This window comes from Canis lupus, chromosome 2 (assembly GCF_048164855.1).
Source record: "Canis lupus baileyi chromosome 2, mCanLup2.hap1, whole genome shotgun sequence".
Classification (NCBI taxonomy): domain Eukaryota; kingdom Metazoa; phylum Chordata; class Mammalia; order Carnivora; family Canidae; genus Canis; species Canis lupus.
In genome coordinates this window covers 66039182-66058267 of record NC_132839.1, presented here as the reverse complement: position 1 = coordinate 66058267, position 19086 = coordinate 66039182, and the positions used below count along the sequence as shown (strand labels likewise).

General features: G+C 41.4%; 1 protein-coding gene across 1 annotated transcript in view; it reads left to right on the top strand.

Annotated features, from left to right (window-relative positions):
• Positions 1–18840, top strand: part of CD38 (CD38 molecule) — a 48280-nt gene extending 29440 nt beyond the window's left edge. The window contains exons 2-8 of the mRNA XM_072805231.1: positions 2022–2151; positions 4130–4265; positions 8857–8942; positions 11869–11942; positions 13436–13528; positions 13873–13959; positions 17432–18840. Of these exons, the coding sequence (XP_072661332.1) occupies positions 2022–2151; positions 4130–4265; positions 8857–8942; positions 11869–11942; positions 13436–13528; positions 13873–13959; positions 17432–17495 (670 nt within the window). The 3' untranslated portion in view covers positions 17496–18840. The remainder of the gene's footprint in view (positions 1–2021; positions 2152–4129; positions 4266–8856; positions 8943–11868; positions 11943–13435; positions 13529–13872; positions 13960–17431) is intronic.
• The last annotated feature ends 246 nt before the right edge of the window (positions 18841–19086 follow it).

Genomic DNA, 19086 nt, shown 5'->3' with positions numbered 1-19086 from the left:
GCTGGAACTGAAGCACCCATTTTGGACCAAGCAGATGGGTCTCAGACATGTGGAATGTCGTAGAAATCTCAGATGCTGGCTTTGAGATTGAGCTATGGACAAGAAATAAAGTTTTCTCTTAAGTCCCTGAAATCTTAGATCTTATTAACTCAAGTCAAATCCTGATACATTTGCTAATAGAAATGTTATGAGGTTAAATGAGATAAGAGTGTGAAATATATATTAAGCCCCAATAAGTGCTACTATTGTATTATTATTATTATTACCTTAGCCCACCCAGTTGCTGGTGACTGATGTGGAATTCTGTCCTGTGGCTGTTTTACATCAAAGCCATTAGATTTTTTTAGGCTGATTCTTACAAAGGTGAGGGTGGATGCCATCCCCGTTCAAAATTGAGAGCAGGGAAACAATCATATTGCCTGTGGACAAGGGGATGGGCGGTGATATTATCCTCTGGCGTGTGTTTGCACCTTAGACCTGACTCCTAGTAGCTCAGTGCTCTCACCACCTCAGGCGTGGGATGGTAGATACTTTACAGATGAAGAAACAGGGAGAGAGTGACTTCCCCAAGGACACACAACATAACTGCCAAAACCAGAGAGTTCCGGCAGGCAGCCTAACTCAAGGGCTTTCCTCCTTGCCCTAAACAAAAAAGCTTTCCGATGTTTCGTGTTCCAAAAAATACACCCGGTGGACTGGGTGCTCCTGTGTAAAAAGGCCTGTATACACTGATATTCTCTGATTCCTTGGCTTAACATGGAGAAGCCAGTCTGGGCTGGGCAGGTAGGAGACCCTCTGGAGGGCAGCGGGAAAGATGCTCAGAAGGGAAGGGAGGACAAAGGGTCTTTATTTCCCCTGGATCAAGTTGTCTGCCTTGGTACCATACCTAGGATCACCATTGCAAAGGCTGGAGTTTATCCCAATAATGATAACTGAGTGCTCTCAAGGGAGCACTCCCACTTCTTTGTCCCAAGGCAGTGACAAGTTTTTGTGCACCTGTTAACACAAATGCAAGGAGAGTTCCAATTGCTGTCTTCTCCAGTATCCCTTGATCCTCTCCTCCCTCCATCTGCTCTTCCCTGCCTGACTGCCTGCCTTCTCACTACCAGTGGTTGTCTGGAGGGGACATGGAATTGGAATTTTGTTTCAGAGACTTTTCTACTTTTTTGGGCCAGCTTAGAGCTTTCTAGTGATGACTCAAAAAAAAAAAAAAATCTGGCTGAGACCACTTTTTTTTTTTTTTTAAAGATTTTGTTTATTTGAGAGGAAGAAATCACGAGTGGGGCGAGGAGAGGCAAAAAGAGAGGGACAAGCAGACTCTTCATTGAGTGGGGAGCCCAACTCAGGGCTTGATCCCAGGACCCTGGGATCATGACATGAGCTGAAGTCAGATGCTTAACTGACTGAGCTACCCAGGTGCCCCTAGATGAGACCACTTTCGTGCTTAAAACCATCCAATGGCTTCTTCTTTGGTCCAAAGGTGGTAAATGACCTATCGTCTGATTATTTTTCTGACTTGATTTTTTAACCACTCTCACTTTCCTTTCTATTGCAGCTACGTTGTGTGCCTCAGGGCCTTTGTACTTGCAGTACCCTCTGCCTGGAATGCTCTCCTCATTATTCAGTCTTAGCTTATGTGACCTCTCAGGGGCAACTCTTCTGACCAGCCCCCCTAATTGGTTACTGCTTCAGTATTTTGCTGATGCCCCTCTCCATTGATTTCCTGAATACTTAGAATAATTCACACTTATTTTGTGAACGATTTGCTTATTTGAGTACTATCTGTCTTTCTAACCAGAGTGAGCTCCAGGAGGGACAAGGATTTTGTAGAGTAGGGAGGGTAATGTTCATATCATCAAAAATGCCACATATTTAGATGAGATGATGTGCCTGAACTACTTGGCACATGGTCATTGCTTCCCAAGTGACATTTTTCTGGGTAATTGTGCTCCAAAAATATGGAGCACAAGGTTTGAAATCTAACCTTTCCTGTTTTATTTTTTCCATGTTTTATCTCGCAGACATACAGACTGCCAAAAGATAGGGAAGGCATTCACAAGTGCATTTCTTTCGAAGGACCCTTGTGGCAGTACAGAACAGGACTATCGGCCACTAATGGAACTGACAACTCAAATTGTACCTTGTGACAAGGTAATGGGGGCCAAGCTATTGATGTTTAAAACAGAGGATAAAAGGCAAAGGAAGAGGTCACAGGACCATGTTTTGGCCAAAATGAGGGAAGAGGAAAATCTGGATGTTAGAATGTATGTGTGGTTGGCTGACATGGAGTTTGGGGGGCCTTTAGGGGACCAGGATCTCATCAGGATTTAGGACGTCTAGGGAAGGACTATAAGAAAGAGAGAAATGGGAACAGGGAAAGGGGAAGGAGACATGGCCAAAATACAGGCAAAGCAAGCCTATCCAAAACACAGCCCAGTCTAACCCAAACAAAAATGACCCAACCTTACCTAATTGCCAAACTGTCACCTGACCTCTGATGATGATGATGTTAATAATAACTCAGTCACCCTGCATAATAATAAACACCCTCATTTGACCAGTGAGAAAACCTTGGCTTGATGAGGTTAGGCATCAGTGATTGTTCAAGTCTAATGGCCTTGGAAGTGACCAGCTGATGTGTTTTAGCACAAGATTAGGAGCCAGAGAGTCATTGATTGTACTGGAAAATGTTTAATGGAGTGCCTCTTTTTTAAAGCAGCATTTAAGGTGAAAATTCAGTGTACCCCCAGTCATCTTTGTGAAGCCCCCGAGCCAGCCATGTATTATAGCCACTCATCCCATCACTGAAGAGCTGGAGTTATTACAGAGCTCCTGCCTGGTGCATGGATGCAAGGCCTTGCCCAGAGGGGCTGCTTGGGAAATAACCCCAGTGACAAGTATCGAGGCCACAGATACAGGACGAAGCAGTTGATTTGCAATTGTCTCATTTCATCTCTTCACGTTCCTGAGTTCCTTACAGATATGCCCATATTATTTTACAGATGGGGAAAGTGAGGCACAGCAAGGCTTTGGCTGCCCAGGGTCAGACAGCTGTAAGTGGTGATGCTGGCTTCACAGGCAGTGGGTCTCCAGGGCCCATGTTTCAAGCCCCACCCTCTCCTGCCTCCTGTCGGGAAGAACAGGGCTTGAGATTGTTCTGAAATTTGACCTTCTGTACCTTTACAAGGGATCCTGAAAAAATTCACTGTATTTTTTTCTTTCTTTTCTCTTTGTGGGGGAGAGGAGAGAGTTGAGGAAAGAAGCAGAGGCTGTGGAACCTCTTAAGGAGCACTTTCACCAGAAAATAGCACGTAGACAAAATTGTTTTGCAGATAACTTTAGAAATTTCCTAATGCCTTCTCCAGATGTGTTCTGGTTCTGTGTTTATTGTAAGATTTTGACCAATGGCTTTCAGACTTTTTTTTACTGCCGCCAAAAATATTATGACCTAGAAAACATACCCCCCCACACACTCATGCTCTCAGTTTCACATACAGAAAGCAGTGATGGACTTAACAGCACTCACCCTTACTCAATATAATTTACTCTGCTTTTTGTTCTTCTTTCATTTAAAAAGATGTGGATTTGTTTTTTGTTTTTTCATTTTTTGTTTTTTGACTTATTGAATTGTTGATAATAGAATGTGTTTGTGGAATACTACTCAGCCTCAAAAAACGAAATCTGGCCATTTGCAATGATGTGGGGTGGCACTAAAGGGTATCATGCTAATAAATGAAATAAGTCAATCAGAGAAAGACAATTATATGATCTCACTCATTGGTGAAATTTAAGAAACAAATCACGATCATAGGGGAAGGGAGGAAAAAAATAAAACAAGATGAAATCAGAGAAGGAGACAAACCATAAGAGACTCTTAATCATAGGAAACAAACAGAGTTGTAGGAGGTGAGAGGGTAGGGGGTAGGGGTAACTGGGTGATGGTTATTAAGAAGGGCATGTGATATAATGAGCACTGGGTGTTATATAAGACTGATGAATCACTAATCTCTACCTTTGAAACCAGTAGTGCATTATATGTTAATTAATTGTATTTAAGTAAAATAAAAAAAATTTAAAAGGTTTCTTTGGGGACCATTAAAAAATAATAGGTTGTGTTTCTCTTTCTTAGACCGTCTTTTGGAGCAAATCAAGTGAGCTGGCGCATGACTACACGCGGGTCCAGCGGGATATGTACACCCTGGAGGATACACTGTTGGGTTACATGGCGGATGGCCTCAAGTGGTGTGGAGACACAAGCTCTTCTGGTGAGGACTGGGGCCTTTTGGGATTTCCCAGGGACCTGAAGGAGCCCTGGGCTGTGCTGGGGGCTGTGGCAGATTAGTGTGGAAGACGGAGCCACAGATATCTGTCCTGATGTCATTTACATCCTTTTTGTTTTAAAGATTTTTTTTTAATTTATTCATTCATGAGAGACACAGAGAAAGAGGCAGAGACATAGGCAGAGGGAGAAGCAGGCTCCATGGAGGGAGCCCAATGTGGGACTTGATCCCTGGACCCCAGGGGTTCTTTTTTCCTTTCTTTCTATTTATATTGTGCATATTTTTACTTTATATTGTTTTATTCTTACTGCTTTTGGCTGTTTTTTTTTTTTTTTTAAGATTTATTTATTTGAGGGAGAGAGAGAGCATGAGTGGGGGGAGGGGCAGAGAGAGAGTGAGAGAACTCTCAGGTAGACTACCTGCTAAGCGTGGAGCCCAAGGCAGGGCTCAATCCCAGGACCCTGAGGTCATGACCTGAGTTGAAATCAAGAGTCAGTCACTTAACCAACTGAGCCACTCAGGCACCTTGCTTTTGGCTGTTGTAAAAAACTTATTATAGTAGCTTCTTCATCCCAGGCTTACATTATTTCAATTACAAAAATGATGCATGCTTATTTGCAAAGCACTTGCATGTTACAGAAATGTATAAAAGTAAAAGGTGAAGGTCACCCTACACCTTCCCCGCTCCTCGGTTTCCATTTCATTTCTCAAAGGGGGACTGTTGTCAACAATTCTGAATGAAACCTTCCATGCATGGCCCTATGTTCACATAAATACATATATTAAAAGGTACACATACTATTCTGCAACTTTGCTTTATTCATTAAGAATTAGTAAATAGAAATACAGCCATATTGGGGCACCTGGTTGGCCCCATTGTTTGAATGACCAACTCTTGGTTTTGGGTCAGGTCGTGATCTTAGGGTCATGATAGTAAGCCTCATATTGGGCTTCCTGCTCAGTGGGGAGCCTGCTTCTCCCTCTCCCTCTGCTTGCTGCTCCCCCTGTTTGTGCTTTCTTAAATAAATAAATAAATAAAATAAAATCTAAAAAAAAAAAGAGTCAAATACTCTACTAACTGAGACAGCCAGGAGCCCCTAAGTTTTGTACCTGTTGCTATGCTTCCTGCTTTCCAGTTTGAATTTCCCATTTTGCAAGTCAGCTTTTCTTGATCATTCATTGAATTCTTTTAGGTTTTACATTTGTTTACCATGAAAACTTCTCTCTTTTGACTTTACTTTTCAATTTACCACCTCAATTCTTTCTTTGAATAAAATGGAGATATATAAAATAAAAAATCAAATTCTTATCTATTTATATTTTAGAGTTCTTTGTTTTTGCTCACTTTTCACTTGAAACCTGTATAGGTTATTTTATTGACTTCATTTTTTTGTTTTTGGCCTCAGTTTTTATTTATTTTAACCTTTTCTCCCTATTTTATTTACTGTATTTCCTGATATTTATATTTTAATTGTTATATATTCTGGTGTCCACATTATTTTATAACTTAGTTTTAAGTTGGTATTTGTTTTACTATGAATGTTTTAATTTTTTTAATTAAAATTTTTATTCTAAGTATGCTCCATGCCAAATGTGGACTTGACCTCCTAGCCTGGAGATTAAGGGTCACATGCTCTACTGACTAAGTCAGCGATGTGCCCCTGGAAGTTTAAATTTTTATGACCTATTGATCTCTTTTTTAAAAACTTCTTATTCTTCCTTTTTTAATGTATTTAATTTAATTTCTCTTTGTTGTAAAATTTCCCTCCTTCCTTTTTAGCTGTGACCTTAAAATTTTATTAAATGGTCTGTTTATATAATGTCAGACAGCAGGAAATTTATGTTCTTGAAAACCTATAAATGGTAGCACCTTTGCAGCACCTCACAAAATGTATGTTCATTCCATCATAGTCAAGATTCTGGCCTCTGTTGGGAGATGATTCGAATACATCTTTGGACTGTGCAGTAATTATTTACATCTATGCATGGAAATATTTTTTATTTGTGTGATTTTGTTTTTAGCATTTAATTATTATAAAAACTCCCAGAATTACTTCCTCATCTTGGGAAGGGTTTCTGATCTAGAACTTTTTTCCATGCCACTGGCAGTCAAGTACATGTCTGTGGACTCTAAGTGTATAGTTTCCAGTGGCTGCTGTAAAAAAGTACCACAGACATTGGAAATTTATTTTCTCAAGTTCTAGAAGCTAGAAGTCTGAGGTCAAGGTGTCAGCTGGGCTGTACTCTCTCCAAATGCTCTAGGGGAGAATGTTTTGCCTCTTCTAGCTTCTGGTGTTTGCTGCAACTCTTGGTGCTCCTTGGCTTGACGCATCACTCCAAACCCTGCCTCTTCACATGGTTGTCTTCAGAGTATCCCTCACTTTGTGCATGTCTATCTTTGTGACCATACTTCCTCTTCTGAAAAGGACACCACTCATATTGGGTTAGGACTCACTCACACTAATGACCCCATCTTCATTGCTTATATCAGCAAAGACCCTTTTTCCAAAATAAGGTCACATTCCCAGGTACCAAGGGTTAAGACTTTACCATATCTTTTGAAGGAACAAAATTCAACTCATAACAAGGAAGAAGTAGAAAGACAGTTGCTTCTCTAGGGTCAGCTGTACACATACCCACAGAGGAAATATGAGAAAGTTCTAGGACTTCTCTTTATGCACCTGTTCTACCTGCTCAATGATCCAGAAGTGAAGTATGATGTTCTCAGATTCTGCCTCAGAGTCACCAACATAATCTATTTACTTTTTCTTTAAGGATTTATTTACTTATTCATGAGAGACACACAGAGAGAGGCAATGACACAGGCAGAGGGAGAAGCAGGCTCCCTGTGGGGAGCTCAATGTGGGACTCAATCCCAGGACCCAGGATCACGACCTGAGCCGAAGGCAGACACTCAACCACTGAGCCACCCAGGTGTCCCCTGTTTACCTTTTCTAACTCTGTTACCACTGCCTGAGTCCAGCACATGAACACCCTGCTCTCTTGTGGGGGCTGTTGTAAGATTCTTACTGCTCCCTCCTTACCACTCTGGGTTGGCCTCCATCCGGCCACTACAGTGGGATTGCTTCTGTCTTTACCTACAACCTAAATTTTGTCTCCAAGATAAAGTCTAAACTCCTTAGCATGACTTGCCCTTTGCTTTTCCTATGCCCTTCTCATCCTTTTGGCTCGGGTGATACTGATCTAAACCTGTGGTATCTTTGCTTGTGCCCTCTCTGCCTGGAGCACCTTTCCCTACCTTATCTATCTGAAGACTATTCATCCTGCAAAACCAAGTGGAACATCAGCCTTCCCGAAAGGTGCTGAATACCACCCCCATCAACCCATGTTGATCATTCTCTAATTTATTTGATTGTACTAGATCATGTAGTCTTTGAAAGCAGGGCTTCTATCTGATTCATCTCTTTATCCCTAGGACCTAATACTCGATGTTTGTGTAGTCAAGTGCAATGGATAAAAAAAGAAAAAAAAAAGTAGGTACACATGCATACACACACACACATACATATATACACACACAATGGAATAAATCTGAGGGCATTGTGCAAAGTGAAATAAACCAGACAGAGAAGACAAGTACTACATGGTATCACTTATATGTGGAATCTTAAAAAAAAAAAAAAAAAAAAAAAGTCAGACTCAGAAATTGAGAGAAAAGTGATTGCCAGGGACTGAGAGGTGTGGGAATGAGAGGTTGGAAAAAGGGTACAAACTTTCAGTTATAAGATGAATAAATTCTGAGATTCTGGCATGGGGATTATAGTTGCTAGTGCTGTATTATATAATTGAAATTTGCTAAGGGAGTAGAACTCAAATGTTCTCTCATACACACAAAAAGATCAGTAGGGAAAGTGATAAATCTGTTAAATTAACTTCATGTGGGGGAATCTTTACATGATGTCTCTCTCTATATAAGCCTCACATTGTATACTTTAAATATGTCACAATTTTATTTGTTAGTTATATCTCAAAAGATAATCTAAAAAATTTTTGTGTATTAGACAGATATGTTTGGGAGAAGTACCACAGAAACGATGCATTCGTGCCCTGCACCTGCTATATCTCACCGGCTGGGGCGAGTGAGTGTAGTAGGACTCCGAGGCTCTCTGAGCCTGTGCATGTGGGGACTGAGGCAGGTCGGGGAGGAAAGCTGTCAACAAGAATTGACAGCTGAGAATTGGCAGGAAGCAGAGGAGTAGCTGGCAAGGGAGGCTCCTGAGGCCCTTAGTTTTATCTCTAGTTTTTCCTGGACAAGGAGATATTGTTGAGGGCTCGTCTCTGCCAGATGAACTTTTGCTGTAATTTTCCAGAACGATGACTCAAAGCTGGTCACTGTGTTCCTGTCAGGAATTTGGAGGGTAAGGTAAGGACTTGGAAGGGATTCAGGGGGCCTTTAGTTAAATTGGGTCGAGATGAGTCCATTTTCCATCCTCCATCCTGGCAGGGATGCTATTGGAATATGGCTCCACTGTGATCGAATAGCCCAGGAAAAACAGAGCTTAATTATACCCTTTCCTTTCTACTTTAATTATTTTCTGTAAACTATGCCTTTTAGAAATGAACTATCAATCTTGTCCACACTGGAGGGAAGACTGCAGCAATAACTCTGTTTCCGTATTCTGGAACACAGTGTCCAAAAGGGTGAGTACCAAAAGGGAAATTTTAGAATTTTGGAGACCAAAGAACTTAAGAGGTCATTCAGTCAATGGTTGGTTTTAATTCTTTTTGAATCACAGATCCGTTTAGGAAAAAAAAAATGTTTAGGATTCTTTCTTGAGAATAATATCCTTAAGCACATACCAGAAAATTTTCACATATAATTTTAGAGCATTCATGGAGGGTTGCTGGGCTGTAGTTGGCGAATCCCAGCTCTTACCCATGTTTTGGCTTTGGTTGCCAGGAACCTCCAGCTTGGTTTAATCCTCTCATCTAAGCATTGGCCTAACTTAGATTCCTGAAACAGTCTGAATAATCAACATTTGTAGACTGCTTACTGTGTGCTAGGTATAGGCATGTCTTTACATGGATTAAAAGCTTTCATCCTCACAAGAATCCTATCAATTGGGTACCATGTGTCTCATACCCATTTTACAGATGACAGAATGGAGGTGCAGGTAAATACACAGCCTACTAAACATACACAGTAAGCGGCAGATCTGGGAGTTTATCCCAAATTGTCTGACTCCAGTTCCAGAATTCCTGCTGGCAATTACTTACATCACCCCTCCCCATTGCTCTCTATTTCTGACTTGACTCTAATCTGCCTCGGTGCACATTTATTTTCCTCATAAGTTGCTTCTTTGCAAATGGACTAAGCAAAAAAAAGGGAAAGAAAGGAAAAAGAAAGAACTGGAGGAGAGAAAACCAGGGAGAAAGTAAAACGACACTATTTATAATTCTCCAGAATTGAGTCTAGCCATCCGAGGAGCCAGGGCAAGTGAAACTCACATTTTCTAAGTGCATATTCATGACAAGTCCCTGGCCAGGTCCCATACCCATGTCACCCCAGTTAGTTCTCACAGTACGTGCTGTGGGCAGGTGCAAAAACTCAGACGTTAAGTGACTCATCCAAGGTCAACGAGCTAATGAGTAGTGGTGCAGTCAGCTGAGTGACTCTTGGTTTCAGCTCACGTCATGATCTCATGGGTCGTGAGATCAATTCCTAAGCTGGGTTTCCTGCTTGGCAGGGAATCTCCTTGAAGAATCTCTCCCTCTACCTCCAACCCCATTCTCTCTCTCTCTCTCAAATCAATAAGTCTTAAAAAAAAAAAAAATGCTTATCCCATGGGGTTACTGCCATGTTTAAACAAGATACCACTACCCCATTAACTAACTCAGAATGCAGTCCTTTAACAAATATGTTGAGTAACAAATATGTTGAATACTAAGTGCTGTGTAATTATACAGAGGCACTGTATAATTTGTTGTTGTTTGCTTGCTTGCTTGCTGTTTCTGAGAAAGGCTCCTATTTATTTTCTCACTCTCCGATATGTTTTGGGGCAGTGTTATTGCAAACAACTTTTCTATGTGACACATTTCATCTGTGTCAGTCAACAACTTGAAGCTAGGAGCCCAGTGGTGAAGGTGATCAAAGATGCCCTTTACCATTGTGAGCTACCCTGGGGCTGCAGCTTTATTTTAGCTAAATGCTCACAGATGTACCAAGACAACCTCGTTTTATCAGGGGAGGTCCTTTTCCTGACAAGAGAGGCAGAGCTGCTTGGGGTTTGAATCCCCATTTCACCTCCTTGCTTCCAAGTGGTGTGACCTTGGGGGCAAAACGACTCAATGCTTATTTCATGGGGGCTCTGGAGAGTCATAGATGTCAGACTCAGCACTTGGCCCTCTGGAAGCACTCTGTTGACTTAGCACTTGTTATTGGTAGTAATCGGGCCTCTGTCCTCTCTTCATCACCTCCAGCGGAAAGAGAGAAGCTGCACTAGAGTCTTATAATTCGGTTTCAAATTGTTCAGTGGGAATAAAGGCCAGATTCCTTGGCCAAGCATTCATAGCCCTCTGTGAACTTGTTTTCTTACCCAACTTCTGTATCCACTGAGGTTTTCACCAAAAAGACTGTTTTCTCAAACCTCTAGGCCTTTCTGTTTGCACCTGCCTCAGCCTTTCCTGGGTGAGATCCTGTATGTCCAGCAGGACCTCGCCTTTGTTGCCCTCTGCCATGCTTTTTCTATTTCTTTCCTAATCTCCATCACTGATGATTATTTAAACTTCTTGTTCCTCTTCCCCTCCTTCCTCCTTCCCTCTTTTCCCTCTGCCCTCTTTGTGCCATGCACCGGCTCCAGGGCTCTAGGGCTGTGGTGACAGATGGGACAACCATGATCCCAGCCCTCAAAGAGCACTCAGTGGTGACGACTAAACCCACAATGAGCTCATCTTTAGAATACTATGTAGAAGTGAGCCTGAGCTGCTCCCAGGGATCTGGGTGGGGCCTTTTGGTGGGACTTGTAGATTGCTTTGCTTTGTTCATTTTGTTTTTCCCAGCACCTAGCAAAGATTGCAGCTGAATGTTCATTGCATGAAGAAATAAAACTTCTTGCTCAGTAATTCATTCATTCGTTCATTCATTCATTCATTCATTCCCTGTTTCCCTTTGTTACCTATACAGGCCTTCTCTCAGTTTCTCCTTTCTTCCTGTCCCCTTTTCCCTTAGCCTTATAGTGTCCACCCTGCTCCCGCTGAATGATATGTGCAGTGTCTATACTGCATGGCACTAAGAAAGCACTTTGATCTTCCTCCTCCAGCAATGTTTCTCCTACTCCTTGAACTTCCAGCTCCTGAATCATCAATTTAGCAACCCTGTGAACAATGATGTTGACCTTCATTGTTCAAACACAGATTGGAACAACCACTTTCGGAATTCTCATATGAAGCATAATCCTGCCAGTGGCTTAGGATGCAAATTACATACACCTGGCATTCAGGAGCAAGAACCATACAGCCCTCCTTAACAGGCTGATACTAAGAATTGTTTTGGAAGGAGCTGCTGGGGTATGGAAATTAAATTTGCATGCTGAGGAATGGTGGGCTTTTTTTTTTTTTTTCTTTTAAGTTTGCAGAAGATGCCTGTGGTGTGGTCCATGTGGTGCTCAATGGGTCCATCAGTAACACCTTTGATGAGAAAAGGTACTCTTTTCTTTACATCCTATTTACAAGTGTTAGTACAGCCTCCTCCTAAATATTTCACCCCTTGGAGAATATGCTTTTTCATGGTTAAGTCAGTACTGAAGATTTGGCCTAAAAAGGTAAAATGTTTGTTGTCTATGGATAGATTTGTCTAAGTCAATGCTTTTGTCTGATGTCTCCTTTGTGTAAAATCCTCTAAATGGCCCAATGGCCCTTGTACTGTGTCTGGGTCCTCCTCTTAGCTTTTCAAGGCCCGGTATAATTTTCTGAGTTCTCCAGACTTCCACCTTTGTTCATGCTGTTCCCCTTCCCGGGCTCCCCTCTCACTCCCATCTGTTTAATCCTTACCATCTGAAGATCTGGCCTGATTCCTCTGTTCCTCGTGAAGAGTGTGCAGTGAAATCACTACTGTGCTGGGCTCTTGGCCTTCACTATCTCTTTCTGGGTGTTGGCCATAATTTATTGTAGTGGTTAAAAGCAGGGGCTCCTGTCATTACTTATTACCTGTGTGACCATAGGCTGGGCACCTAACCTCTGGGAGCCCTGTAGTATGTACCAGAAGAAGTGGTGGTGGTAGTTTGAAGACCATGCATGACAGTGGTCTTCAATAATGAATGAGATAATGTATGGCAAGTGCTGAGCTCTGTGCCTCTCAACAGAGAGAGGACTCAGTGACTATCAGTTGTTAATCTACATTGAAATCCACAGAGCAGCACCTGGCCACACCAATGCCCTCCTTCTCTGACCTTCTCTATTTACAGTTTTTACCACATTGGATACTTTTCTAGCCTTTGTTCTCTAGTCTTTTCCTGCATCAGGCTAGACTGAGAAGAGAGGCAGACACCAATGTGCTCCAAGCACTCTGGATACCCCATATTAATTTTCCTTTTCTTCTGTTTTAGTATCTAATTCTGCAAGGAAGCATTTGTCCTTTTTGTCTTCTTCTGACCTCAAGCTTGCTGGCTTTTGGGTGAAAGTGTCAACATTCCATGATTTTATAATCTGATATTCAGGATCAAAGTACTTGCAATGGGAATGGCAGCTGTCAGAGACCAATGGGGAGGAGTCTAGGGCTGGAGTCAGAGCAGGGCATCAGGGGCTCTCGGGGCAGTGCATCTCAAACCTCACTGAGTGTGGGTCATCTGGGGATGGTTCGGCTGCAGATTCTGGTTCAGCAGGTGCTGTGGGCTTAGATTCTGCAGGTCCAGCTAGCTCCCAGGAGATGCTCATTCTGTTGGTGCAAGGCTCCCTCTTTGAACCAGAAGTATTTAAAGAATCATCATCAAAGTACTGATTAAGAATCTTATTTTGAGAATCTTATTCCATAATGGTCACACTGAATGAGATGGGCTGTTTCTAGTGTAAACCACTGGTCCATCCCAAAGGGTAGGTTCTAACCAGTGGTTCCCTGACAGCTGGCTCTTGACAAGGCCTGTAGATGGCTGAACAATTCAGTTTAGGGTTAACAATGTTCTCTGCTTCTTCTATTGTAGCACTTTTGGACGTGTGGAAGTCTTTAATTTGCATCCAGAGAAGGTTCATACTCTAAAGGCCTGGGTGATGCATAACATCGAAAGTGTCCCCAGGTATATGCTCCTGCTTTGTGCGTATATATCCTCGGGGTTATTTTTGGAATTTGTTCATGGAAGAAGCCACAGTCACAAGAATGCATTGAGAACAGTGACTCAGAAAATGATTGGGGCCTCCCTGGACATTCAGTCCATCCCAACAACCCCTCAACTTCATATCCACAATAAGTATCTAGGTAGTCCACACCTTCAGCTCCCCAGCTGCCCTGTGAGCACTTAAAAATAACTTCTGCTCCACTTTATCCCAGGGCCTGGCCCAGGGCTTGCTACCTAGAAGACACTGAGATCAGGAAATGTTTGTGAGAACCTTATCACTTGGCTATTTTGTCTTTCTTTCCCAGTGACTCATGCTCAAGTTCCTCCGTGAATAATCTGAAACAGATTCTCAAGACAAGGAATATTATATTTATCTGCCAGAATAACTACAGGTAATTGGTTTCTTGGAAAAGAAATGGCTCTCTGGCCATCTATAGGTATTTTTCCTCTCCTTGGCCTCGGCTGAGCCAGGAGGGTTGTGGGAATCCCTCTTGGGTCCTGATGGTGATACCAGATGGTGACCTATAGTGAACATTCTTCCTCCTGGCCCAGCCTATAAATTATTTCCAGCCCATTGCCTTCACTGGCCACCTTTCCCCCATCTTCCTCTTCCTTTCTTCTCCACATGCCCCAATCATTGATTTTGCTCTGAACTGACTCAGCTTTTGAGAATGTATTTCCTGGTTTCCTACCTAAGGGCTTGCAAACCTGCTGGCTTTCAGAGGAGCAGAAGCACGTTTTGTCAAATGCAAAGGATTTATAAAATCCTTGTAACATGGCAATATCTTACATGCGAAGTTTCTTTAGTTGGGTCTCAGTATAGATGCCTAACACTTGAGATGTTGCCATGTAGATATCTACCAAACTTTATCTTTTATAAATTAGAAAATGTAAAATCTTAATTTTTTTAATCAGTAATCCATGTTTACCAGAGGAAACATTTAAAATTACAGATAGTATATATTTTTAAAGTCATCTGCAACTGTTATCCAAACTGGGACCCTGACTCATTTTTAAGTAGTTGTGGCAGGGACTCCTTGCTAGAAGCATCTTTGGAGATTTGCTCATAAGTGATTGCTTAGAATAAGATTGATGCAGAGAAAAATGTTCTCAAGGAATGCAGAGGCTGGAAATCGAGAATCCTTTTCCTGTATCCTTCTCTCACCACCTTCTCCCACCGACCCTATTGGAAAGGCAGAAGGACAGATTCCAGGAATATTCACTGAGGGCTTTTGTCTCAAAATGACCTGAATTCCCCCTCAGTCAGTTGGCTCCTCTCTGGAAACTGCCAGAAAATAACACAAGCTTTCTACTGCAGTTAGATGGGAAAACAACCAGAACAAAGGAGCAAGGACAATTCTAAAAGAAGCATTGCAGACATCTGACCCGTTTAAGTTATTCAAAGATATCTCGTGTTGGGAAACTAGAACACTAAAAACCTAGGGGAGGATTGGGAAATCTACATGGGTCTAACCCTCAACACCGCCCCCCCCCCTTTTATTCTCATTTTAATCATTCCCCTTTCTTGCATTAATGGCCACCAGTCAGCCTCATGCACGCTGACTGCAGGCTCCAGGTGAGCTCACTCGTTCTCCCTCTGGGAAGAATGTAAAAGCATACGTTCCATCTGGACTTGTACAGTGGCCCACATGGAAGGTAGTGATTTGTAAGCCAACACCTGTCATTCTGAGCATCATCTCGAGTGTCCTTAAACTTGAGGATCCTATTTGAAATCACTAGTTTCTCTAACCATAAGGTTGTGATATATTCAGCATGATTCTTTAAATTACTGATTCCTCAGGGCACCTTGTTGGATCTTAAGATTTCTGTGGCTTTGCAAGAAGGCTGCTTGTCCCCGGGGGAGCCTAAAGTGTGTGTCATGGGTATCGATGTAGGCTGAAGTTGAAATCACTCCATGGCAAGCATACCTTCCAATTTAGCAAACTTTTGTCTAGTTGTTTTGGTATGATTGTTTGATTGGCAAACAGGAGTATAAATACACTTATGTAGATTAGACCTCCTACTGATTCTGCTGTTATCCCCATATGAATCCCACCCAGAGACAAATGCTATTAACATTTAGTTATATATCCTTCAAGTCCTTTTCCTTTTTCCCATACACACAGTCACACTTCTGGTGAAATATATACAGAATTTCTTCACATATGTTCTCACAAGCGGAATGAATAGAGAGTAACAATACTTTTTTGGATGACCTTAAAAATGTCAGCATGTTTTTTCTGGTTAGTGCTCCTTGTAGCATATTTTTAAAAAACCTAAAGGGTGGGGATCCCTGGGTGGCTCAGCGGTTTAGTGCTGCCTTTGGCCCAGGGTGCGATTCTGGAGACCCAGGATCGAGTCCCACGTCAGGCTCCCGGTGCATAGAGCCTGCTTCTCCCTCTGCCTGTGTCTCTGCCTCTCTCTCTCTCTATGTCTATGATGAATAAATAAAATCTTAAAAAAAACCCAAAAAAACTAAAGGGTGTATTTCTTCCCCTATGTTACTTCAAAATATACTACTTTATCCAACAACGTGTTATCCAACATATCCAAAGTATGTCCATTTTATTGGAACATTGGATATGAATATTTTTATATATCTGTGGTGAGAGATAATCCTTTTTATAACATTTTATTTATTTATTCATGAGAGACACACACACAGAGAGAGAGAGAGACAGGCAGAGACACAGGCAGAGGGAGAAGCAGGCTCCATGCAGGGAGCCTGACATGGGACTTGATTCCGGGTCTCCAGGATCACACCCTGGGTGGAAGGTGGTGCTAAACCGCTGAGCCACCCAAGCTGCCCGAGAGATCATCTTAACAGCGTAATTACTGCTTCTTTTCCAAAATTGAACTCCCCCTAATTAGAAACTAATTAAGGAATATATTCCTGTTCTCTTCATTTAACATAAAGCAAAGATAACTTCAAAATTTCTGATTGGCTTTGAAGGATTTTTTTCCATAGCAGGATCTCCTTAAACAAAGGATACTTTTCCCCCCTGGAAGGTATTCATGTAGGTGATCCCAGGCCACCATATTAACAGGGATGGAGTCACTCTACACTTAGAGCCACTGTGCCCAGCTGGTCATGATTGTTGGTTGAGACAAGCCTAAGATGGGCCATCCCAGAAGCCCAGCAGTAGTGTTAGCTGCTTCTAAGGATCTCTCTCTTTCTTGACTCACATTTAACAAAATCAGATTCAGCTACAGTTTAATGAACCACATTCCTCACTATCCACACTTCTCCATAGACCAGCCACTCCCATTGGATCCTGTTGCTTTCTTATGTCATTTTTATAAAAGTGAGAGTCACTCACTGGGTAGATTCTTATCTAGGATTTGTTCTGTGCAAAGGACATGTGTGGTCTTCCTGCTGATGACTACCTGCCTTCCCCCAGAGAGTCTCTACCCTCTCTTTTGCCCCTGACCCTGTGGCTCAACCCTCTCTCAGGAAGCTTCTGAAAAGGATAAAGCAAATCACCAACAAAAAATATGGAGGCCCCTCATCTCAGGCTACTGCCTCTGCTATGTCTTGATCATTAGCTGACATTCATAGCAAGTGTGACATGTTAGAACCAGACATTTGTTTTCATTTTCACGCATTATCATCAAACATCCCTTCTCAGTATTTATTTCTATGATTTTACAAGTGAAATGAAACCAAATTAGGCCATACTTCAAGTTGTTCATTCCTAGACTTGACCTTTCTCTGTGTTGTCACTGCAGGAGAGGAAGCTGTGTGGATGCTGAGTGGTCCGTGCATACTTTTGTTGCTAATGAAGGACTCCTTGCACTAGGGAATTGAACCATAGATGTACTGCACTGCTGATTGATTTACCTCTTTTTTCTTTCTTGTCATAGGCCTGTCAGGCTTCTTCAGTGTGTGAAAAATCCTGAGCACTCATCCTGCAAATATAACTTATGAGCCAATCAGCGTGGTCGTTTTGGATCTTTGAGCCTTGTATACATCAGCATGCGTGACTCAGGAGACATGCTGCTGGGAAGCTGAGGACTTGGGGGGCATCTTCTGTCATCCTGCCAACACTAGAGCTGGAAGTACTTCCCCCAAAGATTTAAAATAACTTATATTATTGACATAGTTTTTTATTTTGATTTCCTAATACTCATGAAAAAATTATGGTATAAAATTAGAATGAAGATTTTATATTAAGTTATTTCATTTTCATTTTCATAGGTGCTTTTATGTTGTTTATATGTTGGTAGCATCCTTTCTGTGGAGAGTGACCATACCAAACCTCTCTTATTGGTGTAGATTATTAAGAGAAACGTTTTGAAGAAATTTTACATTTCTGAATGAGTGACCTTGTCTCAGGATATATTTTTGTACCCTTTCTACAAATAGTTAAATATAAATGCCATGGTTATGGGTCATGTTGGGAAAAGAATTCTGTAGGATATAAACTACCCATGTACTTTACCTCCCCCTCTTCCAATAGTCCTATGAGGTTGGTACTGTTATCTCCTGTTTGTTAGATGAGAAATGGAAGTTCAGAGAGGATATGTAATTTGCCTAAAGTCATTTATTTAGTTCAAGGTAGAGGCTGGATTTCAACTCAGCTCTATCTGACTCCAAAGTATATGTGCTCTCTTTCTAGGCCTGTAATACCAGCTGACATGCTTTATGTTCTCTTCCAATAAATGCATGTTGGATTATATTAAATATAATAGAATCTGAACTGTGGTTTTTCTGGGTGGCTTCAAAAACATACTTTTTTTTTCTTTTTCCTCCTCTTTCTCCTCATGCTCAATGTCTTACATATATAATAGGCAGTTAAAATATATATTTGTTCCTGATATTGGCAATTTGTTTTTCCCTTTTTTTCTTGAGTAGTCTTGCTTGGGGATTTATCACTTTTATTACTCTTTCAAAGAACTAAACTTTAGCTTTGTTTTCTCTTTCTATTTAATTGGTTTTTCACTCTTCTCTTTATTATTAGGGATATAAAAATTCCTTCTAATTTCCATAAGTTTCTTTATTCGCCTTCTGAAGATGGAAGCTTAGATCATTGACTTTTCAGCACACTTTCTTTTCTTATATATCACTTAGAACTATAAATTTTCCTCTTGAGTGCTGCTTCAGCTGCAGATCTTTGGTTTGTCTCTTTTTGTTATCATTCAGTTAAAAATATTTTCTAATTTAATTGTTATTTAGAAATGTGTTGCCTGATTTTCAAATATCTGGAGATTTTCTAAGTGTTTAAAAAAACAGATTTGTTGAATGAAGAATAAACTAATTTGAAGATCTCTCAGGAACCGATTTGATGTGTTGAAAACAGTATAAATTTTAGAGTCAGATGTTTTGGGTTCATATTTTGGCATTGCTCTGTTATCTTGAATGACATACTCTTTGTACTTTGGCTTCCTTGCTACTCAAATAAGGATTATCATTTACCACCCTGAAGGTGTGTTGAGACTAAAAGATGACAACAATTAATGGTGCAGCATGGTGCCTCATAGGTAAGCAAGCATTCCACCAAGGTTAGCCCCTTTCTGCT